This window comes from Taudactylus pleione, unplaced genomic scaffold (assembly GCF_031769625.1).
Source record: "Taudactylus pleione unplaced genomic scaffold, aTauple2 ptg000486l, whole genome shotgun sequence".
Lineage (NCBI taxonomy): Eukaryota > Metazoa > Chordata > Amphibia > Anura > Myobatrachidae > Taudactylus > Taudactylus pleione.
Genome location: NW_028284888.1, coordinates 791,772 through 811,636, shown reverse-complemented (window position 1 = coordinate 811,636; position 19,865 = coordinate 791,772). Strand labels below are relative to the sequence as shown.

General features: G+C 45.4%; 1 protein-coding gene across 2 annotated transcripts in view; it reads right to left on the bottom strand.

Moving 5' to 3' along the window:
* Positions 1-19,865, bottom strand: part of NRP2 (neuropilin 2) — a 184,994-nt gene that overhangs the window by 60,495 nt on the left and 104,634 nt on the right. For both annotated transcript variants that reach the window (XM_088449487.1, XM_088449488.1), the window contains exons 8-10: positions 10,748-10,892; positions 10,092-10,435; positions 9,268-9,412 (exon numbers count right to left, since the gene is read on the bottom strand). In XM_088449487.1, coding sequence (XP_088305613.1) covers positions 9,268-9,412; positions 10,092-10,435; positions 10,748-10,892 — 634 coding nt within the window. The remainder of the gene's footprint in view (positions 1-9,267; positions 9,413-10,091; positions 10,436-10,747; positions 10,893-19,865) is intronic.

Sequence of the window (19,865 nt, the reverse complement as noted above, 5' to 3'; positions counted from 1 at the left end):
AGACTTACCATACTATCCTTTATATATACATAGGCTTACCGTACTATCCCTATATATACACATAGGCTTACCATACTATTCCTTTATATACATAGACTTACCCTACTATCCCTTTATATATACATAGGCAGCCTATGTATATATATAAAGGGATATTATGGTAAGCCTATGTATATATAAAGGGACGATTGGCAAGCCTATGTATATAAAGGGATAGCATGGCAAGTCTATGGCTTGCCATATCATCCCTTTAATTCGAGACATACACGAATTATACAGGTTCTGTGCCTGGCTGACTACAAGTCTCATTTTACCTGGTTTTATTTATTTATTTTGTACATTATGTATTTATTGAGGACCAAAACATAATACAAATATCAAATATCAAATCTGTCGCAAACAGAAATCCAGTCGGTTAACGGAAACATATTTGATAAAAATAATACAAAATATGGTCACATTTTATAACAAAACATATATCTTAAGTAAATGCAGCAGAATGAAAAGAAAAAGGTAAAGAGGAATCGAGAAAGGGTGAAGAGAACAGGGAAGCCTCACAACCAGATAGCAAACAACGATAAATCCGACCGTCTACCTCTAGCGAACTGCGGGATATCATCCAGAGTCTATTTGTTATCATCCCTAATCACGACAGAGCGTCTTATAATGATCAGACTCCTTATAATGTAACCATGGTACCAGATCACAGTGAAATTTTGGCCTCTATCTTTATGGGGTAAAATTAGATCGTCCATAGACATGTAATGATTAAGACGTGTACACCATTCAGGCATGGAGGGGGCCGACATGGTCCTCCAGTGGACAGGGATTACGGCCTTGGAAGCACTCAATATATGACGTAATAAAGACTTTTTGAAATGAGCATAAGGTTTATGAATGAGATCCAGGAGCCAGAAACTAGGGCAGGAAGGCAAATCCTCTTGGAGAATAAGACTCGCTTTTTCAATTACTTTGTCCCAAAACGGTCTGAGGGAGAAGCATTCCCACCAAATATTCTACCTGGTTTTAATCAGCCACAGAACCTGTGTAATGGTAGTTTCCCGAATTAAAGGTATGATTGGCAAGTCTATATATACAGTATATATATATATATATATATATATGTGTGCACAGCCTCACACAGCAGGAAGGTGGCACTCAGCACCTAACTCTCACTCTACAGACTGAGGGGTCTATTTACTATGCCTTGGATAGAGATAAAGTGGAGAGAGATAAAGTTCCAGCCAATCAGCTCCCAACTGCCATGTCACAGGCTGTGTTTGAAAAATGACAGTTAGGAGCTGGTTGGCTGGTACTTTATCTCTTTCCACTTTATCATTCGTCCAAGGCTTTAGTACACAAGTAGAAAAATGCTGTAAACAGTTTCCAACATTTCGGTTCATTTAGCCGTCTTCAGGGACACAGGGATACTCTCAGTATATAGTATTGGACGTGTTTTCCGCAGTTGCAGCATCGCTGTTGTAGTATAAAATGCACCTTGGGAGCATACAATTCAATTCCACCTCAAGCCTCTTCTGTACTCACACCTGGCACAATACCCCGGCTATCCATGGACTATAATACGTCATATACACAGTATGTAAGTGAAGTGGGGTAATCAGAGAGCGCAGTTAGACGCTGAGGGAGTTGGTGTGAACGGGAAGGGGCCCAGGATAATTGCTAATTAACAAGCAGAAGATGATAGAGGCATTTCCTCTGCATAGAAGTTACACATTGCTTTATAAATAACTAGTGTGAACGGAAGGGCTGCCAAGTCCATGTTACAGGCCAGATAACCACAGCCGCCGGTAATACAGCAGAGGTTAGAGGGAGGACTCGCAGAGACGTTATAGGACCGCGCAGACAATATCGCAGCCTTTATCATATACAGTAACCCTATGGTACCCGAAGATACGATAAGCAACAATAAAATCATCTTTAAATGAAATACACTACAAGCCACTATAGTCACCATGTTGGAGAATAATAATAACGTATAATAAACACTGATTACGCAGCAAATTGTGAGACGCTGGCTGGAAGAATTTTCCCGATATTACATTTTTTTTTTCAAACTTTCCTCTTAAATGCATTTCCCTTTGTCTAGTCTGAATCCAGTGTAATCAGCACTTGTTATGTCTGTAATAACTTCCTCACATCATTCTAATACACCTATTACAGGCAATTATCCTTCTATGCCGAGCACACTGGAATAGCGGGGATCCTGCAGAAGCTGAGTGGGCAGCTAACTATGTTATTATAAAAAAAGGAGATATACTGGTAAAAGACAGATTATTGGGGACAGTTCCAGAGATGAACAAAAATCAGATGCCAAATATAGTTATTCAATAGCAAAATCTGTGCTTACCTAGGTCCCCCATTGTCACCGATAATCGTGTGCAAACATTTAGCTACAAAGTATTGGGATTGTAGCTTTGCTAAAGGATAATCAACTTCTTGTACTGGTAAATAAAGGTGACGTGTGACAACACTTTGTAATGATTTACAGATGTTTGTGTGTATGTACTTACAGGATGTTATTACCATAGACATGACTGTGCAATAGAAGTTACTGCTGCACACTAATATTTTCTAGCATCGTAAATGACCCCTCTAACTCTCTCTCCTCCTCCATGTTCATGCAATTCATCTCACATCCCCTGTACCACATCACCCATCCCTGTGCCACGTCACCCATCCCCTGTACCATGTCACCCATCCCTGTGCCATGTCAGCCATCATTGTACCACATCACCCATCCCTGTGCCACGTCACCCATCCCCTGTACCATGTCACCCATCCCTGTGCCACGTCAGCCATCATTGTACCACATCACCCATCACTGTGCCACGTCACCCATCACTGTGCCACATCACCCATCCCCTGTACCACATCGCACATCCCCTGTACCACATCACCCATCCCCAATGCCACGTCACCCATCCCCAGTGCCACGTCACCCATCCCCTGTGCCACGTCACCCATCCCCAGTGCCACGTCACCCATCCCCTGTACCATGTCACCCATCCCCAGTGCCACGTCAGCCATCACTGTACCACATCACCCATCCCTGTGCCACGTCACCCATCCCTTGTGCCACATCACCCATCCCCTGTACCACATCACACATCACCTGTACCACATCACCCATCCCCAATGCCACGTCACCCATCCCCAATACCACGTCACCCATCCCCAGTGCCACGTCACCCATCCCCAGTGCCACGACACCCATCCCCAGTGCCACGACACCCATTCCCAGTGCCACGTCACCCATCCCCAGTGCCACGACACCCATCCCCTGTGCCACATCACCCATCCCCAGTGCCACCTCATCCATCCCCAGTGCCATGTCACACATCCCCTGTGCCACGTCACCCATCCCCTGTGCCACGTCACCCATCCCCTGTGCCACGTCACCCATACCCTGTGCCACGACACACATCCCCAGTGCCACGTCACACATCCCCTGTACCACGTCACCCATCCCCTGTACCACGTCACCCATCCCCTGTGCCACCTCACCCATCCCCAGTGCCACGTCGCACATCCCCTGTGCCACGTCACACATCCCAAGTGCCACATCACACATCCCCTGTACCACATCACCCATCCCCTGTACCACCTCACCCATCCCCAGTGGCACGTCGCACATCCCCTGTACCACCTCACCCATCCCCAGTGCCACGTCGCACATCCCCTGTGCCACGTCACACATCCCAAGTGCCACATCACACATCCCCTGTACCACATCACCCATCCCCTGTACCACATCACCCATCCCCTGTGCCACATCACACATCAGTGGGAACTTAGGGCCTGATTCAGACCCACTCGCAAGCGGCTGTCCGCTCGCAAGTGGGTCGATGTTGTGCACTGCGCATGCGCACGACGGCGGGAGCTCCGTCGTGCGCATGCGCCAGACGCGACAAGCAAAGGAAAGTCCTTCGCTCGTTGTGTCTGATCAAAGGGGGCGTGCTGTCGATGTTGATTGAAGAGCACGCCCCCTTTGGTGGGCGTGCCGGGGGCGTGCCTCCCTGACGGGGGCGTTCCCAAGGGAACGCCTACCGTCAGAAGCCAAAAGCCAAAATCACTCCGGGCCTTGCGATTGAAAACCTCAACCGCAGGCTCCGGCTCGCAGTTTCGATGGTCGCGATGGTCACGACCATCACGGCCATCAAACTGTACGCTCGTATAGGCTGTGGGCGGTGACCCACAGCTATACGAGCGTCCAGGAGGACGCTCCAGAATTATGGAGGGCGGCCCTCATTCAGAGCGTGCGCTCTGCTCAGAGCGTACGGCTCTGAATGAGGGCTTTAGTCACTCCTGTGCTGGAGAACAGCAGCCATTTTCTTGTTGCACACATCTGCCACAATGGTGGGCAGAGAGTGATGACATCATCACTTGTGTTGTGCACACCCAGTGCAGCATCAGGAAGATCACTAAATAATAATAATAATAATAATAATAATAATAATAATAATCGATAATAATAATAGATAATAGATAATAATAATAATAGACCCTTCAGGCATTCAAGGAGAAAGCCATCACTTCGGGGAGGCTCGGCATGTATGTAGAAAAGTAAAAATAAGTGTACTATAATACATAAGCCCAGCACAGAGCTGTCAGAGGGACTGATTGGCCTCCTGTGCGTTTCTTGTTATTCCGCTGCTGCAGCACAGAACTGTCGTCTGAGATAATGGACAAGAAAGTATCAGGAGCTGCGGTGGGTGGGGGAGAAAAGTGAGCAGGTCAGAGAGACGCCGATTCTGAGCACAGATCAGCAAACAGAGCTCCAGACTGAGAAATGTCTGGTAATTGGAAGCAGACCCTCAGAACTTCACAACAAGATCCATTCCAGATGCAGGGCGTGAGTCCGAGGGGAGCCGTCAGGTGCTCAGTGCTCCTGGGATGCGGCCATTTTGTTCCCTAGTCCTCAGCTATGTGACCTCCCTTCCTGAGGTGCTGCTCGCCTGGTACGGATGTACACAGGGGAGGAATGAGGCACTGCACCTGTGCGACACGGATCGTAACACCAGCGTGACAACAGGTTACTTTTCATTGGCAGAATGACGTCACCTGATTCCACTGCTGACCGCATAGGGACTGACCGAGTCGATTGATTTAAAAAAAATAACTGAACATTTTAAGAGCTTTCACAAAGCAAATATACAGAACATTTATACAACAATTTCTATTCATTAAAGAAAAAAGAAAGAGAAACAGCGTAAGCGCTGACGTTGGGGAACAAGTTTTTTTTTTAAAGGCCTTAAAAAAACAAAAAACAACAACATGATTGAAACATGACATCATCCTAGTCTTATTGAAATGCTCTCTAAATAGAACACTATGCGCCGTATTCAATTAGAAGCGAAAAGTCATTTTCGGCGATACTTTTTTGCTGATGACGTCATTTTCGGCGGTTTCAACTTATCCCCCTATTCAATTAGTCCGACTTTTCGTCGGTGCAAAAAGTTTGCGCCTTGTAACCAGCGGAAAAGTTTCACCTATGAATACCCAGCAGAAAAAAGTGCAGAATTGGGGTTTTGGGGTGCAAACTTGCAGCAACCACCCTGCACTGTTTTGGACACCCCCTCGACGCTAACTGCATCAATAAACGCTGAAAAAAAAAAAAAAAAAAGTACTTTGAAAAAGTGAGCGAAAAAAAATCAAGTGGGCTACAAAATAAAAAACTAGCAAAATAGCCTGGAAGTCTGGAAGTATGGGGGAGGTGTATTTTGGATTTCAGGTATTTGCTGAAGGTGCGTTTTTGGCGCTGTTTAATGCTCAACTTTAGACATTTTAAAATATGCTTGCACCCATTTTCATGTACCCCAAATTTGATGGGAATACTTATTTCCCCCAAAAAAATTTAGCAAAATGCTATTCTTCACCACTTGCTGAAAGACGCTAAATAGCTCCTATTGTGACCATTTAAAAAACCCAAAATAGCTTTAGCAGACCTATTCGGGGGTACCCATAGTGAACCCCCATGTCAGAGCATCTTTAGGGGGGTGTCAGCCTGATTTCCTCAAAACTGACAGAACTTTTTGCTGATTTCAGTTTCGCCGGGTCCAGTTTTCGCACATTTGCAATTGAGTACGGGGATACGCAGCCACGCGCGCGATACTTTTTTGCACCTGAAACCAGCGATGTCGGTGAAAAGTCCGGCAACAGACTTTTTGCTTCTAATTGAATACGGGCCAATGGGGGTTATGTAGTAGGTTCTGTATGTATGTTATTATTTATACAGTACTGTTACATTTTATTTATTTTGTTTATTGCATTAAAAAATATTTTTATCGCAGAACTACCATTTAGCTTTTCTAGCGTGTTATAATAGCGCACTTGTTAGTCTACGCTCTAAGGGAACGGAAATCACGCGTGTTACATGTACAGTCACTGCGGGTTCAGGTGTATTGATCGGAGCACATTATTGGGTTCTGAATGCTAAAGCTCTGATGCTGGAGTTTAAGGAGGTTACTCAAATTCATTTAAGTGCTGGTTTCCATTCATTAGGTAAAGTAAATGTCAGTGCGGCCCGGTCGTCCAGCGCGCTGACACCACCTGCGACAATTTGTGTATTAAATGGGTTAATAAAGAGCTGGGTCCATTGTGTTTTGCTCACCAAAGAATGTGGATTTTACAGTCTCCGGTGGAAGGTCAGATTGCAGACAACTATGGCGCTAAATGCCATGACCCAGAGTGCCTCTTCCTTTAGTGACCCTCAGACATACGATATATTCAACCTTTAGTCATTGGGAATCTCAGCCTGGAGCGGGCCGGCATGTACTCTAATTTCTGAGACTGGCGGAAAAGGAAAGATCGCCGAGGTGCCAGCTGTCAGCCTCACTCACGTCGTCCGGAGATCACGGCAGGCATGTCATGTCCAGGATTTGTTTTCAAAGTTTTTTTAGAGTAAGAATAATGTGAAGACAGGGGGATTAGGAAGCCAAGTGTATCTATGCCGGATTCCACCAGCCATGGTGTGAGCTCTTCATATCCGTGCTACAAATAGCCTATCCTCCTATGTAATTGGGCAAAAAACAAAATCACGATTTCTATGTCCAGTACCATAAATAGCCATCAAATAACTTGTGCTATCATTTCGACACAAACGGAGAAATCGTGAAACTAAATAACATTGTAGAGTTTACTTATTAACACCGCGCATCGATTGATTCTGCCGGTCTTGCGCACGTGGCTTTATGCAAAAGCCGCTACAAAGCCCTTCCCTGGTGTACATCTCTGCGTCCGAATGTGCAAGGACTGAGACGTCGACTCTCCGCATTTGGGGGTATGCAACCGGCTGGGGGACTTGCCCGCTTTTCCCGGGAGACATGGAGCGCCAGACATTTTTAGAGAACAGCCTTCATGTCATTTAAAATCTTCCTGCAGTTGCTGGAAAAAACAAGCAGTTATGTAATATCAGCGCTGTACTAAGAACCTAAAGGCAACAGCGATCTCATGACAAAAGAGAGGGGAATGAATTATGTGTTTAGGTTGGCAATTGAAAAGCAATATATTAAAGAGTCCTCTTCCCTGCTTCCTGCAAAAGCAACGAGGGATGATATGTTTCCCAGATGTGGTCTAGTATAACTCCAGAGGATGTCACGGACACACAACTGGGGAGCCGATATAGGTTTTCAATGCTTCAGCGGCAAATCCTGAAACAAGTATCTTTCAACGCAGAATATGAGGGAATAGTGCGATCTATACGTATATTCAGGAACGGGTGCTCCTGAGCTGGAGAATATTGTTTAGGTGTTTGCAGCTGAGATATAGAAACCAAAGACTTTCTTTCACTTACATCGGGAAGAGCCCAGGGGGGGCGCTGGGGTCATTTTAACACATCTTAAAAATAAATGTGGTTTGTGTATAAAGAGGCAGAATAGTACAACCCCTGGGCTTCTTCTCTAATGAAAACGGAGAGACAAAGGGCCTGATTCAGAGCCGCTCGTAAGCGGCCGCTCGTTCGCTCCGAGCGATGTTTGCCCAACTGCGCATGCGTACGGATCGTTATACGCATGCGCGAACCAGTCAGTGCGGCTGAAATTCGTTTGTTCGCTAAATAGCGAATGCCTGCTATTTTGAGTGACAGGAGGAGGCGTATGTGGGTGGTAACAGGGGAAGGTGCTTGAAAACGGGGAGTGGAGATCAGAACGCAGGCGTACTTAAAAGTCAAAACGGGCGTTTTATGGGTGTGCATAATACAGCAGCGTCATTGACTACGTCACTGGGTTATTTGATAGCCAGAACTGCTCGCAAGTTGTGGTAGCAAAAACCAACCACAAGAATTGCGAGCAGTTCATACGCTGGTCGATGTACTCGATTAATCTAATAAATAGCGGACATGACGTAGGATGCGAGCGGCCAGGGGGCGTATTTTTCCAAAAAACGACCGCAAGTTTTGTTCGCTCGTTCAAACCTAGAGGCGTGAAAAGACCGCAAAGAGCGAATGGTTCATTTGAATAGCCACCCCTATTTTCTGGACGAGCGGGCGCTAATTGCGTCTGGCTCTGAATCAGGCCCAAAGTGGATAGAAATAGTACATAGAAATAAATATTAATAGGAGCTTTTAGCACTACTTCACGAATGTGGAATTAAATAAAAGAAAAAAACACAAAAACAGTTACAGATATAGAAAAATAAAATATATCATTACTATCAGAATAGTGTAGAACATCATCTATCTGGAACAAATTAAAAGAACATAGAAATTAATTAAACGGCCGTTAGGCGTCAGCGTTGCTACTGTATGTGAGGTTGTTATTATCGAGCCTCTACAATTGCAGCTACTGTAACAGATGATACTAAGACTATACCTGGCTGTGTACTCGTACATTTGTCTAAATGGCTGCGCCACTTCTCATCGCAGGTCGTTTGCGAAGCGCCCTCGATATGCTCCGCTAAACCTCTTTGATTTTGTGCTGTTTTCGCCCCAATGATCCACCCAGCGCACTTCACATAATCTCGCTACATCGGTGTAAATCTCATTCCAGAACTGCTCTGCAAAGCTAGAAGCGTGCGCGAGGCCAACCCGCCCCAACTCCTCTGCGGCAGAAGCCTCCGCTCCCCTGCAAAGGCTGCCGTAATGCTCTGCGAACCCATTGTCTCTTAGTGGAAATCTAGATGCATTTGTGCAAAGGTTTCGTCCCCAGACATTGCACGGTGGGCCCAAGGCTGGTCTTACGTGAATTGTTTTTAAAAATATATATATATTTGCAATTTCAAATGTTATTTTTCCTCAGTGAACAATCTTACCTGTTCTGTCACAACCCAGTATCTCCAATCTCATGCCCATCCCAGCTGGAGACCACCGTTCAGGATAAACACGGACAAACTGCGAGGCTACCGCCTCGAACCTGCGCACTTCGGGTGTGTCATAGTGCATGTTGCCCTCGAACAACTATAAAAGAGATGGAAGCTGTCAGTGATTTTTGCTTTTATACCCATGTTTCCCGCCACATTCAGGTATAATATAATATAAGCAATCAACAACACCAATGGTGGTGAAACGCGTACGGTAATGGTCATCCCTAAATGGAGCGTAAACCCCTAAAGGAAGCTTTCTCCAGAAAAGAAGAGATGTAAAAACATAATATACATTTATAATGCACAGGCAAAATCTGAGATATAAACAGTGATTCCTAAGTACATGCGCAGATGAGCAATTATATCCTACTGCGTATGCGCAAAATAATCTGAAACCGCCTGAAGCGCATACGTTACCATGTGTACTCACAAACGCATCTCCGAATCAAGCCTGGTTTGTTTTTGTTTGCAAGGTGAGTCTTAACTATTACACAATATCATGCTTAGGCAACCTGTGGTGTTCGGGATATTGTGAGACTACAGGTACCAGCCTGTGCAGCCAGCCAAAGTTGTAGGGCATCCTGGGACGTCTAGTCCCACAACAGTCACAGAGTTATTCTCGTCTTTTGTTATAAGCAACAAAATGTTCCTTTCAGTTCCACTGCAGTATTCATCAAAGGGTTACCTCGGATACCTTTAGTGTAAGAGTTTATGTAGATGGCGTACATGCCTGTTAGGGTGCACTACATGTATAAGCCATTGGCTTCCCGTACCTTGGCCTGGTCTGTTCTCACATCCTGTACGAATTCCCAGTCCTTTCCATTCAGGCTAAGGGCCACTTTAAACTTCCGCACGAACGCTCTGTTTTCTGTGGTGGTGTCTCCGCCTCTGGCGCCCTGTATTATGACGCCTTTCACAGTCTTCAGCGCTCCCAGGTCCACCTGAAGCCATTCCTGTCCAGCTTGTTCAGGTGTCATATGGGAGTACCAGCCTGACCGGCTGCTGACCAGCCGCGCCACCCCCGGCAGCCACAGGTACTCTCTGGTGGAAGATGCCGTGATCTGGGAGTCGGCAATAAGCCCGGACATCATCCCCAGCATATTAGAGCAGGGAGAATCTGAAATGTCACAGGGGAGGACAATCCGTGTGAACATATGTAACATGTGACGTGCATTTCACATGTAAAACACAACAGAATAGGTTTAAATAATTAACAATAAAACAATGTACACAACAGTGAAGCAGATATCAGTAACCCTTATACTGCAGTCCCTGATCACAAATAAATATATAGTACAAATGTTCTGCAAATATCATTCTAACATCAGTCTATTATCTGTGTAACTTCATACTGTCAACATTTTGTCCACACTTCTGTTGTATTAAGTGCGCAATAACCAAAATATGTATAATGTTATCAAATGTAGACCTGTAATCTTGCAGCCATAAAGCTCCACCCTCATTGCGATTCCTGTGTGCCACGTCTGAGGACGGAACCGGACGAAACGCGTCAGCACCGGCTGGGGAATCTTGTTCAGTACAACCTCAGCGGGGTCATTGTTCCCTGGGAAAATCTAGAAAAGCACAAAAGAGAGACGAATTACTGGGACGGCCAGAGGGCTCCTGTACGTTTCTCAGAATTGCGTGAGCCCAGACCCTGCTTTGGCGTCCAAGGAGTTAAACTCAGAACAGGAAATGCCAGGAGAAAAGCAGGCTACCCGCACAATGAGAGCTGAGCAAGCCATCGGTGTGCTACTTCCCCTATTAGTGCATACATTAGCGGCCTCTTTGATGGTGCTCAGTAAATGTGGCTAACGATCCTAATATGGATAACGCTCAGCGCCCCTTAATGCCAGATGTAACTTTTTCCATGAAAACAATCTCAGCAATCTTGCAGAAATTACTTTTTCCATGAGTATAAAGGAATCAGAGACTGAGATGCGCTTTTCACATGCTAACGAGACAAGAAATAACATGATGGGAAAGGCAGGAGAGGGGAGAGAATGGGATTCCTGGCATTAATTAGAAATAAGTTGGAAAGACTTCCGTTGGAGTTAGTGGGAAAACATCCTGTGTATGGGTACAACACTGCGCTAGGCTGTCCTCCCGGTATATGGGCAACATTCAGAGAACCACCAAACCGCCGAACGCTTCTAACGACAGAGAATACCAGCTTTTCCTATACTTAATATGGAAACAAATCTTTTAATATATTGCAGTAGAGGGAATTGTACGACCATCCCCTGCATGGTTGTCCAAAAACTCTGCTTTATATAATGTACCATTATCTTCTATTTAAAAGGTGCCACAAAGTGTCCCCAGCGCCGCGCATGTTAACAAAACAAAACAAAAACCATTAATAATGTATCAGTTGCCCACTACATGCTTCCACATTTATGAGAATGTGTTTCTCACTTCTAAAATCCCGTCACTGAGTAGTATGCAGTAACTAGCCTCCATGGTAGCAGCAGAACGTATATATATACTGCAAATATGTAGGTTATATGTCATGTCACTCTCTATATAGAATTGCCCATATTCAGATACACAACCAGTGTTTGCCCTTTTCTTGTCATTCTCTAGAGGAGATAACCCACAAACTACAACAGTAACCAATGTGCACAGATACCCCGGACACTGTGTTCTTTCCAAACTAGTGCCTATGACAGAGCGGTAATCTGAGCCCCGTGCAGCGTGCCAGAACTAATCACGGATGGGAAGCTCAATCTTTTAGGCCTATAAAGTTATAAATCTGAAAGTCCAATCTTTACACAGCACAGAGATTAAGGCAGACAAGCAAATAAGATAGATGGGGCAGCACATTAAAGACTTAATTACACGTGTACTATTCAAATGTTGTGCCTACAAATTGCCTCTCCAGTTCTCCTCTCACATCTCTCACTGTCAGAATCCTTCAGCAATTTCTCCCAAGCTCCAATACCTGCCGCATACATCATCCCGGCTGCGGGCGGCGGGCGGCCATTGTCCAGGTAAAAGTCACAGAAGTCACCAATAAAATAAAGAAAAATATAATAAAAGCACCAATAAGCTTATATTTCCTACATGCCTTCTAATTGTCCCTTTTATAGCAGGGGCTGTCCCTGTTTTGCATAAAATTTCACTGTCCCTCTTTTCTTCCCAATGGTCTATTGGTAACTCCAAATTCCATTAGCCGCCTGCCTGCACTTTGTTATGAAATATACGGGATGTAGTCATGTGACCGGCGGCCGAAAGCTAGTTAACCCTGTATAATATTATTATTATTATTATACATTATTTATAAAGCATTAACATTTTGTGTTCCAGTGCTTAGGGGAGAAGGTCAGTGTAGCCTGTAGCCCGTTTTATATCTCATTTTTTTTCCCCCACAATAGATCAATATTTTGGCAGTTAAAATCTGTGGGGTCTATGTACTAAGCAGTGTTAGGAGACAGAGTGAAAAGTGATAAGGTACCAGCCAATCAGCTCCCAACTGTCATCTCACAGGCTGCGTTTGAAAAATGACAGTTGGGAGCTGATTGGCTGGCACCTTATCACTTTCTTATCACTTTTCACTCTGTCTCTTATCACGGCTTAGTAACTAGACCCCTGTATCTTGAAATATGAGGGGACTATATACTAAGCAGTGATAAGAGACAGAGTGAAAAGTGATAAGAAAGTGATAAGGTGCCAGCCAATCAGCTCCCAACTGCCATCTCACAGGGTGTGTTTGAAAAATTACAGTTGAGAGCTGATTGGCTGGCACCTTATCACTTTCTTATCACTTTTCACTCTGTCTCCTAACACGGCTTAGTAACTAGACCCCTGTATCTTGAAATCTGAGGGGACTATTTACTAAGCAGTGATAAGAGACAGAGTGAAAAGTGATAAGAAAGTGATAAGGTGCCAGCCAATCAGCTCCCAACTGCCATCTCACAGGGTGTGTTTGAAAAATTACAGTTGGGAGCTGATTGGCTGGCACCTTATTACTTTCTTATCACTTTTCACTCTGTCTCTTATCACGGCTTAGTAACTAGACCCCTGTATCTTGAAATCTGAGGGGACTATATACTAAGCAGTGATAAGAGACAGAGTGAAAAGTGATAAGAAAGTGATAAGAAAGTGATAAGGTGCCAGCCAATCAGCTCCCACCTGCCATCTCACAGGGTGTGTTTGAAAAATGACAGTTGGGAGCTGATTGGCTGGCACCTTATCACTTTTCACCCTGTCTCCTAACACTGCTTAGTAAATAGACCCCTTAACATCCTAATTAAGCCTGATTATCAGAATGGGTGGAGGTATAAACGCAGTCACTGGGGTATATTTACTAAGGTGCGGGTATTTAGAAGTGGCGATGTTGCCCATAGCAACCAATAAGATTCTACTTAACATTTATCTAGCACCTTCTAGAAAAAAATAGCTAGACTCTGATTGGTTGCTATGGGCAACATCTCCACATGTAAAAACCCGCAGTTTAGTAAATATACCCTTAGTGACTCATACTCATTTTTATAGACATATTTTGCTCTGCTTATGGGAAGACTTGCAGAGCGCGCAGTGTCGTGACGTCGCAACGCAGTTCAGTAGAAGTTTTAGTCAACTCCTTCTCCGTGTCAGGGGTGCCCGGACCCCTAAGTACGGTATTGTCCTATACTTAGATTAGGACCCATTGTCCACCTTCCCTGTGTACAGAGTACAGGTCTATGTGCACTTTATCCAATGTGAAATAAAGGCATAAAACCGCCTTGTGTAATAATGACAGCCCCAGCGTCCCCTCGTCCTCCTGCTTGATGTGACAATTAGACTGCGCTGAGCCGTACTTTGGGGCAAAAAACACAACAAAAGTACTTTTATTTCTCGGTAGTGATGGGTCACAAATGCGCTGTCTCCTGCCTTCCATAGCAGGGTGGGTGCTGACTGTGTGTGCGCACACTTGTAGGTAGGTTCTCCTGCTTGTCATAAGCACCAATGTACGTATTGCGTCCAGCTTCCCAGCATCCATTTTCCACCGCTCGCTTTGAAGGCTGCATTAATTCCGATCGGTGCCGGAGATTTGCCAGTTCTGCAGTTAACAGTAACGATGAAGTTAAAACTCCATTAAATCCGAAAAGGCAATTTACAGCCTGAACCACCCACTCTTTTATTGTACCTATACTATGACCGTCCAGATACCACACACTTATAGGTGCCGACATTCCTGATATGTGACTTGTGTTACTCTCTGCCACCTGGGCATTAGTGCAGCACCTGCAGGCTCTGTATAGGATTATCTGCCCCCTCCCTCTATAAGGAGGGAGAGAGAGGGGACGAGGGAGAAAGTGCTTTAGAAGTCTGTGTACTAACAGGATTAGGATTTCAAGGCATCATCCATGTGGAATTTGGAGATAGTGGGAGAGAATTACAGATAACAGATGACTGTACTTGAGCGAGAGGGGCTGAACCGCAGCGTCCCACCTGCACGAACGCTGCGCCTTAGTCATTTGTGCCATTGTGTCGTATTTAATTATAGGACTTGTCGCTTTAAAGTGAGAATTCCACATGTCTTACATTTAGCCCATGTTATATACTGTATATATAATTCTGCACATAAGGTTTTCCTTAAAGTGCCCATGTACACAATTTATTTTCTTATGATTATTTTACTCATATTGCCTAGTACAATTGTGTCGCCGTATAACGGTCCAGACTTAGACGTCACAATCATGCAATGACATTTTCGCCCATCTTCGCCTTATCGGGCTTACAGAATGTTCTGCGTAAGTTCAAATAATTTCATGAAAATATAATTTTGTTCAAAACATTATTTGATTAAACGTAATGGAATCATTGTCTGTGAGGTACCTTTATCTGCTGGTCACAGCTGTACCCTTTAGTTGTTTAGAAGGCAACTTCCGTTTGTACTCACACAGATATAGGGGTAAATGTAGCAGTCAGCGACTTGCAGGTATGAGCAAGTTCCCGGCGAGCGTGCCTGATGGTTTAAAGGGGCAATCATTTACAAGACAAAACAACCTGGTTTTGCCTTTTAAATGATTGCCCCTTCAAAACATCAGCAATAGTCGCCGGGAACTTGGCAATAACTGCATTGTGTAGGCGATGTACCCCTTATACACATATACCAATATTGTATGGGCTTCTTTCCTGAGTTTTCCCTGAGAGGGATACAATAGGAACCATCCCAGGGTCCCCTGCGGCTTGCGCATGTGCCGGCCAACGGTCGCGCATGCACAGAAGGACTCCCAGGTCATAAACCCTTAATTCCCCAAACCGCAAAAGGACATCTCTTATCGGGAGAGCTGTCCTTTGCTTAAATCACCATGCATACGGCGTTACTAAGTACCGATATCCATGCAATCATTGGCGCCATGTATCGCATCCAAAATGCCATGCTTGCTGCACCCCGGCCCTATGGCGCTTAATTTTAAAAATAAATAGTGTTTTCCTTTCCTCTGTACAGGCTGGGTAAGTGAGAAGCATATTGAGAGTGATGTGTCTGACCTGAATTGTACAATAGTATGGCCACAGATTCCTGCCAAATTACATCTGGGCGGCAAGATGCCTGCTCTGAGCCTGTTTGCACGTACAGCCCTGAGAAGTCATTAAGCAGGCTTCCCCTCGCCACCCTCCTGCATTTAGTATGCTGCATTAGTACCACTGACAGCAGGAAGGGAATTCATATCTGCTTTTTGCATTCCACATTCGGAATCACCCCCCCTCCCTTCCCCATCCATAGGTCATACAAGTAACACGGAGAGAGAGAGAGAGAGAGAGAGAGAGAGAGAGAGAGAGAGAGAGAGAGAGAGAGGGGGGGGGGGATTTTCAGGCGATTCTATTATTATGACCATAACTGGACTGGACTAAAGCCAGGAACAACTGAAACAACTTTGGTGCCATTATTCATAGAACGCATCTTGCATCCGTAACGCACCCTGAATTCGCTGGTCACAACGAGACCATTAGTCTCTATCATTAAATACTCTCCTCCGTTACTGCGATACATGCGCTCACCACTCTTTCTGCGGATCACGCTGTGGCAGACCCTTCCCATTCTCATGCGCCTGGTGCGTCCCATGTTACAGGGGGAATCAGACATTCCATGGAAAGCTGAGGTAATGGGGAGGCTGCCAGGAAGATGGAAGTATTAGGTGACGTTCTGACTAAATAAGGAGAAGGAATTATATAGGAAGATGAGGGAGAAACCGTAGCTGGGCTTCTCCAACCAGCAACGCCTCAGTGAGGGAACATTGGACACGTGAATAATATAACACAAAGTTGAAGGGGCCTGGAAAGTTCTAAATATAGATTCAAGAGACTGAAAATAGGATTACATGCAGTATATCAGGCACAAGGAGGAAGTCACAAGGTAAAACCAGCATAGCCTGCATGTACCACCTCATCCTGACCGCTCTGAGACAACGCTGACACCTAATATTATATATATATATATATATTGTATTCATATATCCCACGCAGTTACAGTCTGCAACAACTTACTAACAGTAGACAGAGAAGCTGGTTCTCAGTTGCGTCTGCGTCGTTATGCTAATGTGCAAGCGCACATCCGAATGTACAAGGACTAAGACAGCGACGGTCCGCGTCCGTATATCTTTACACGAACCATGGAAACTTGCACCAGCCCTTTGGCCGGTGTAATCATTTCTCTGTCTGAGTATGGCGCCCTATGTGAGCGGTTCAGAGACTTTGTACGCGACAGTTTTCTGCGTCACGCCTCTGACATTCCCATAACTGGCAACATCTCCGTGCATGTTTTTAGCCGCCCCCCTTACATAAAGCATCAGTATTAGGGGCTGACCAGGACGTGGAAGCTGGGCATACAGTTTTTGGCCAAACCTGCTGAGAACCTTATTTATACTCCAATGTATTATAATTGCTTTGATTATCAGTAATCTTAGTCCTTAAGACAGGGCACCTGCATTTTCTTTTATCTGTAAGGCACTACAAGTCTCAGCATGGTAGCACCTCTTATTAGGTTTAAAATGAGGGTGTGCAGTACGTAGCACCCCCACCCTTTTACTCCTTCACATTTCTGTTACCATGCGTCCAAATGTATTCTGCGACTCTGGCCCTGATTCAGAGCCGGACGCTATGACAGAGTGCTCGCTCTGAATCAGGGCCGTCCCTCTTAATATTTAGAGAGGCCTCATGGCCGCTCGTATAGCTGTGGGTGACCACCCACAGCTATAGCGAACGGCCAGGAAGATGGTCGCAATGGTCAAGACCATCGCGACCACCGGGCTTGCGACGAGACCCTTGCGGTAGGGTCTCGTTGTCGCAAGCACTCCCACTGACATCACTTGTGATGTCAGTGGGGCCGGCCCCAGACGGTAGGCGCTCCCACAGGAACGCCTCTGTCTGGGCAGCCATGCCAGCGGCACGCCCACCAAAGGGGGCGTGCTGTCACTCACCATCAACAGCACGCCCGCTTTGTAGCGAGACCCGGAGCGACGGCTTGCCCGTCGCTATCCGGGTCTCGCACATGCGCACGACGGAGCCGCCTCCGTCTTGCGCATGCACACTGGGCCATCAACCCGCTTGCGAGCGCTCAGCGCTCGCGAGCGGGTCTGAATCAGGCCCTCTGTACATACAAATTCGGGACGCATGTACTTTGCAACTGAGACGCAAGCGCAGACGGAAAACATCGCTCCACTGCGTCCTATATTGCTGCTGCGTCCGTCAGCCTCATAACAACCAGGAGAGCCTTCAGTGCCTGGTACAAAACGATCTTATCCTTATCATTCTTTATGACAATGTATCCACCAGATGGCACTGTTCTATTGTTCTATTGTTCTATATGGTTATTTAATTTTAGCTCAGCAGAGCAAACAATATGGCAGCTCCTGCTCACTGTATAGAGAAATAATATTCTCTGTGCATAAGAGGTTCTTTATCAAGTTTTGCAAGTTTGGAGGAAAATGAAGGCGAACGTAGACAATCTTTTTAACTAGGAAATATTGATTGTGAATATCATTGCACCTTCAACTTTTATATGGCTGAAGCATCTTCCTATAATCAATACCTGAGTACTTTGTGGTCTGATCTATGGACAAGCAATGATGGACGAGCTTTGCCGCCTGTGAGGACAGAGGGTTTAGCCTGCAGGTGAACACTCTCCACAGTCATTATGGGAAGATTCATTTCTCTAGTTGGTTAAGCATTTTTTTTGTTGCAAGATAAACCTGCAGTATGAAATTGCTTAGATACCTAAGTGCATTAATAAATCAGTATTAATTTAAAGGATGGTGAATAATTAAATATATCATCCTGCACGCACCTGAGGTCCTGCACATTGCTGCAAAGATAAACTTTCTCTTTTTTTATTTTTTCCCTCACTGTAGAAATATTTTGCACATTTTCTTTTTTCCTCTACTCGGAAAGTACATTTAAGCCCTGATTTTTCGCTCCAACTGGCAGCGCGCCCACCCGTCAGGCAGCAGGGAGTACTTTCAGAGATGCCTTTAATGGCCTGACACATATATAGACTTGTATACATTTACTTCCACGCCTGCCTCCTTGGTGGCGCTGAGTCAAAATGCGGCAGATATGACAAATCTACTTGGCACGAGTGTCTAGATCAGAATACTGCAGTGATCCGCCATGCTGCCCCAGGCACAGGTCCCTTGCATTAAATCATCTTATCCCAGCTGGTGCCCTGTTGTACATGTGTCCCGGTATCGGATTCTTTGCCTCCTGGTCACTCTGTTGGCGAAGGGCTATTTTATAAACCGTAACAGGTCGCCGCAAACATGACGACTTGTCTGCTGTTAGCCTTTTTTTGGGTGTATATTTTAGACTGAGGACCTGATACAGAGACGGGTGCTATTGCAGTCACCGTTGCGACTTTGGGCATAGTCGCAGTGGCGACAATATGTAAATGTTAGTTTCAAGCCTTCCCCCTGTTGGCGGGCGGGACAGGCTGGCACAGGCAGGTGCAGGGATCTTCTGCATATAAGGGCAGACTCTAGCATTGGCGTAAGGAGGTAAGTAGCCTGAAACCAGCCGCGGATGCGCCAAACTCAGACTCAGGCGTCTGTTTAGCACACTAAGGGTAATAAAGACATACACGGCTATGTACCTACATGTACCATCTCCGGGTGAGACGTTAAAGGCAGACAGATGGAGAATGTGTTCCTGTCGTCCACTGCAGTACTTGTCTCACGTGTCCAGAAGGAAATGGGGTGACGTGACCCGAGACCAGTAACTCATTCCTCCTGAATGTTTGCATTTTACTGCTGGTACAAAAACAGGGAAGAGGGGAGAACTCCCCTGGGAATACGCTACACACACGGAACATACTACACTTCCTTCCAAGAGCTGCAGATGGTGGTAACAGACGTAAGACTCCATACATCCCTGACAAGTGTGATTGCTATAGCAGATCACGTTCCCCTGACAAGCTGCGTCCCTCATACTTTCCACCTTTGCAGATTTCATGGGTATAATGTAGATCAATGAAGGAGTTCCTTAAACTGTGTCATTTTCGGCCAATTTCATCACATTGGATCCCAGAACAAACATCTGGTCACACTAAGCTGCATTGCTAGTAAGAT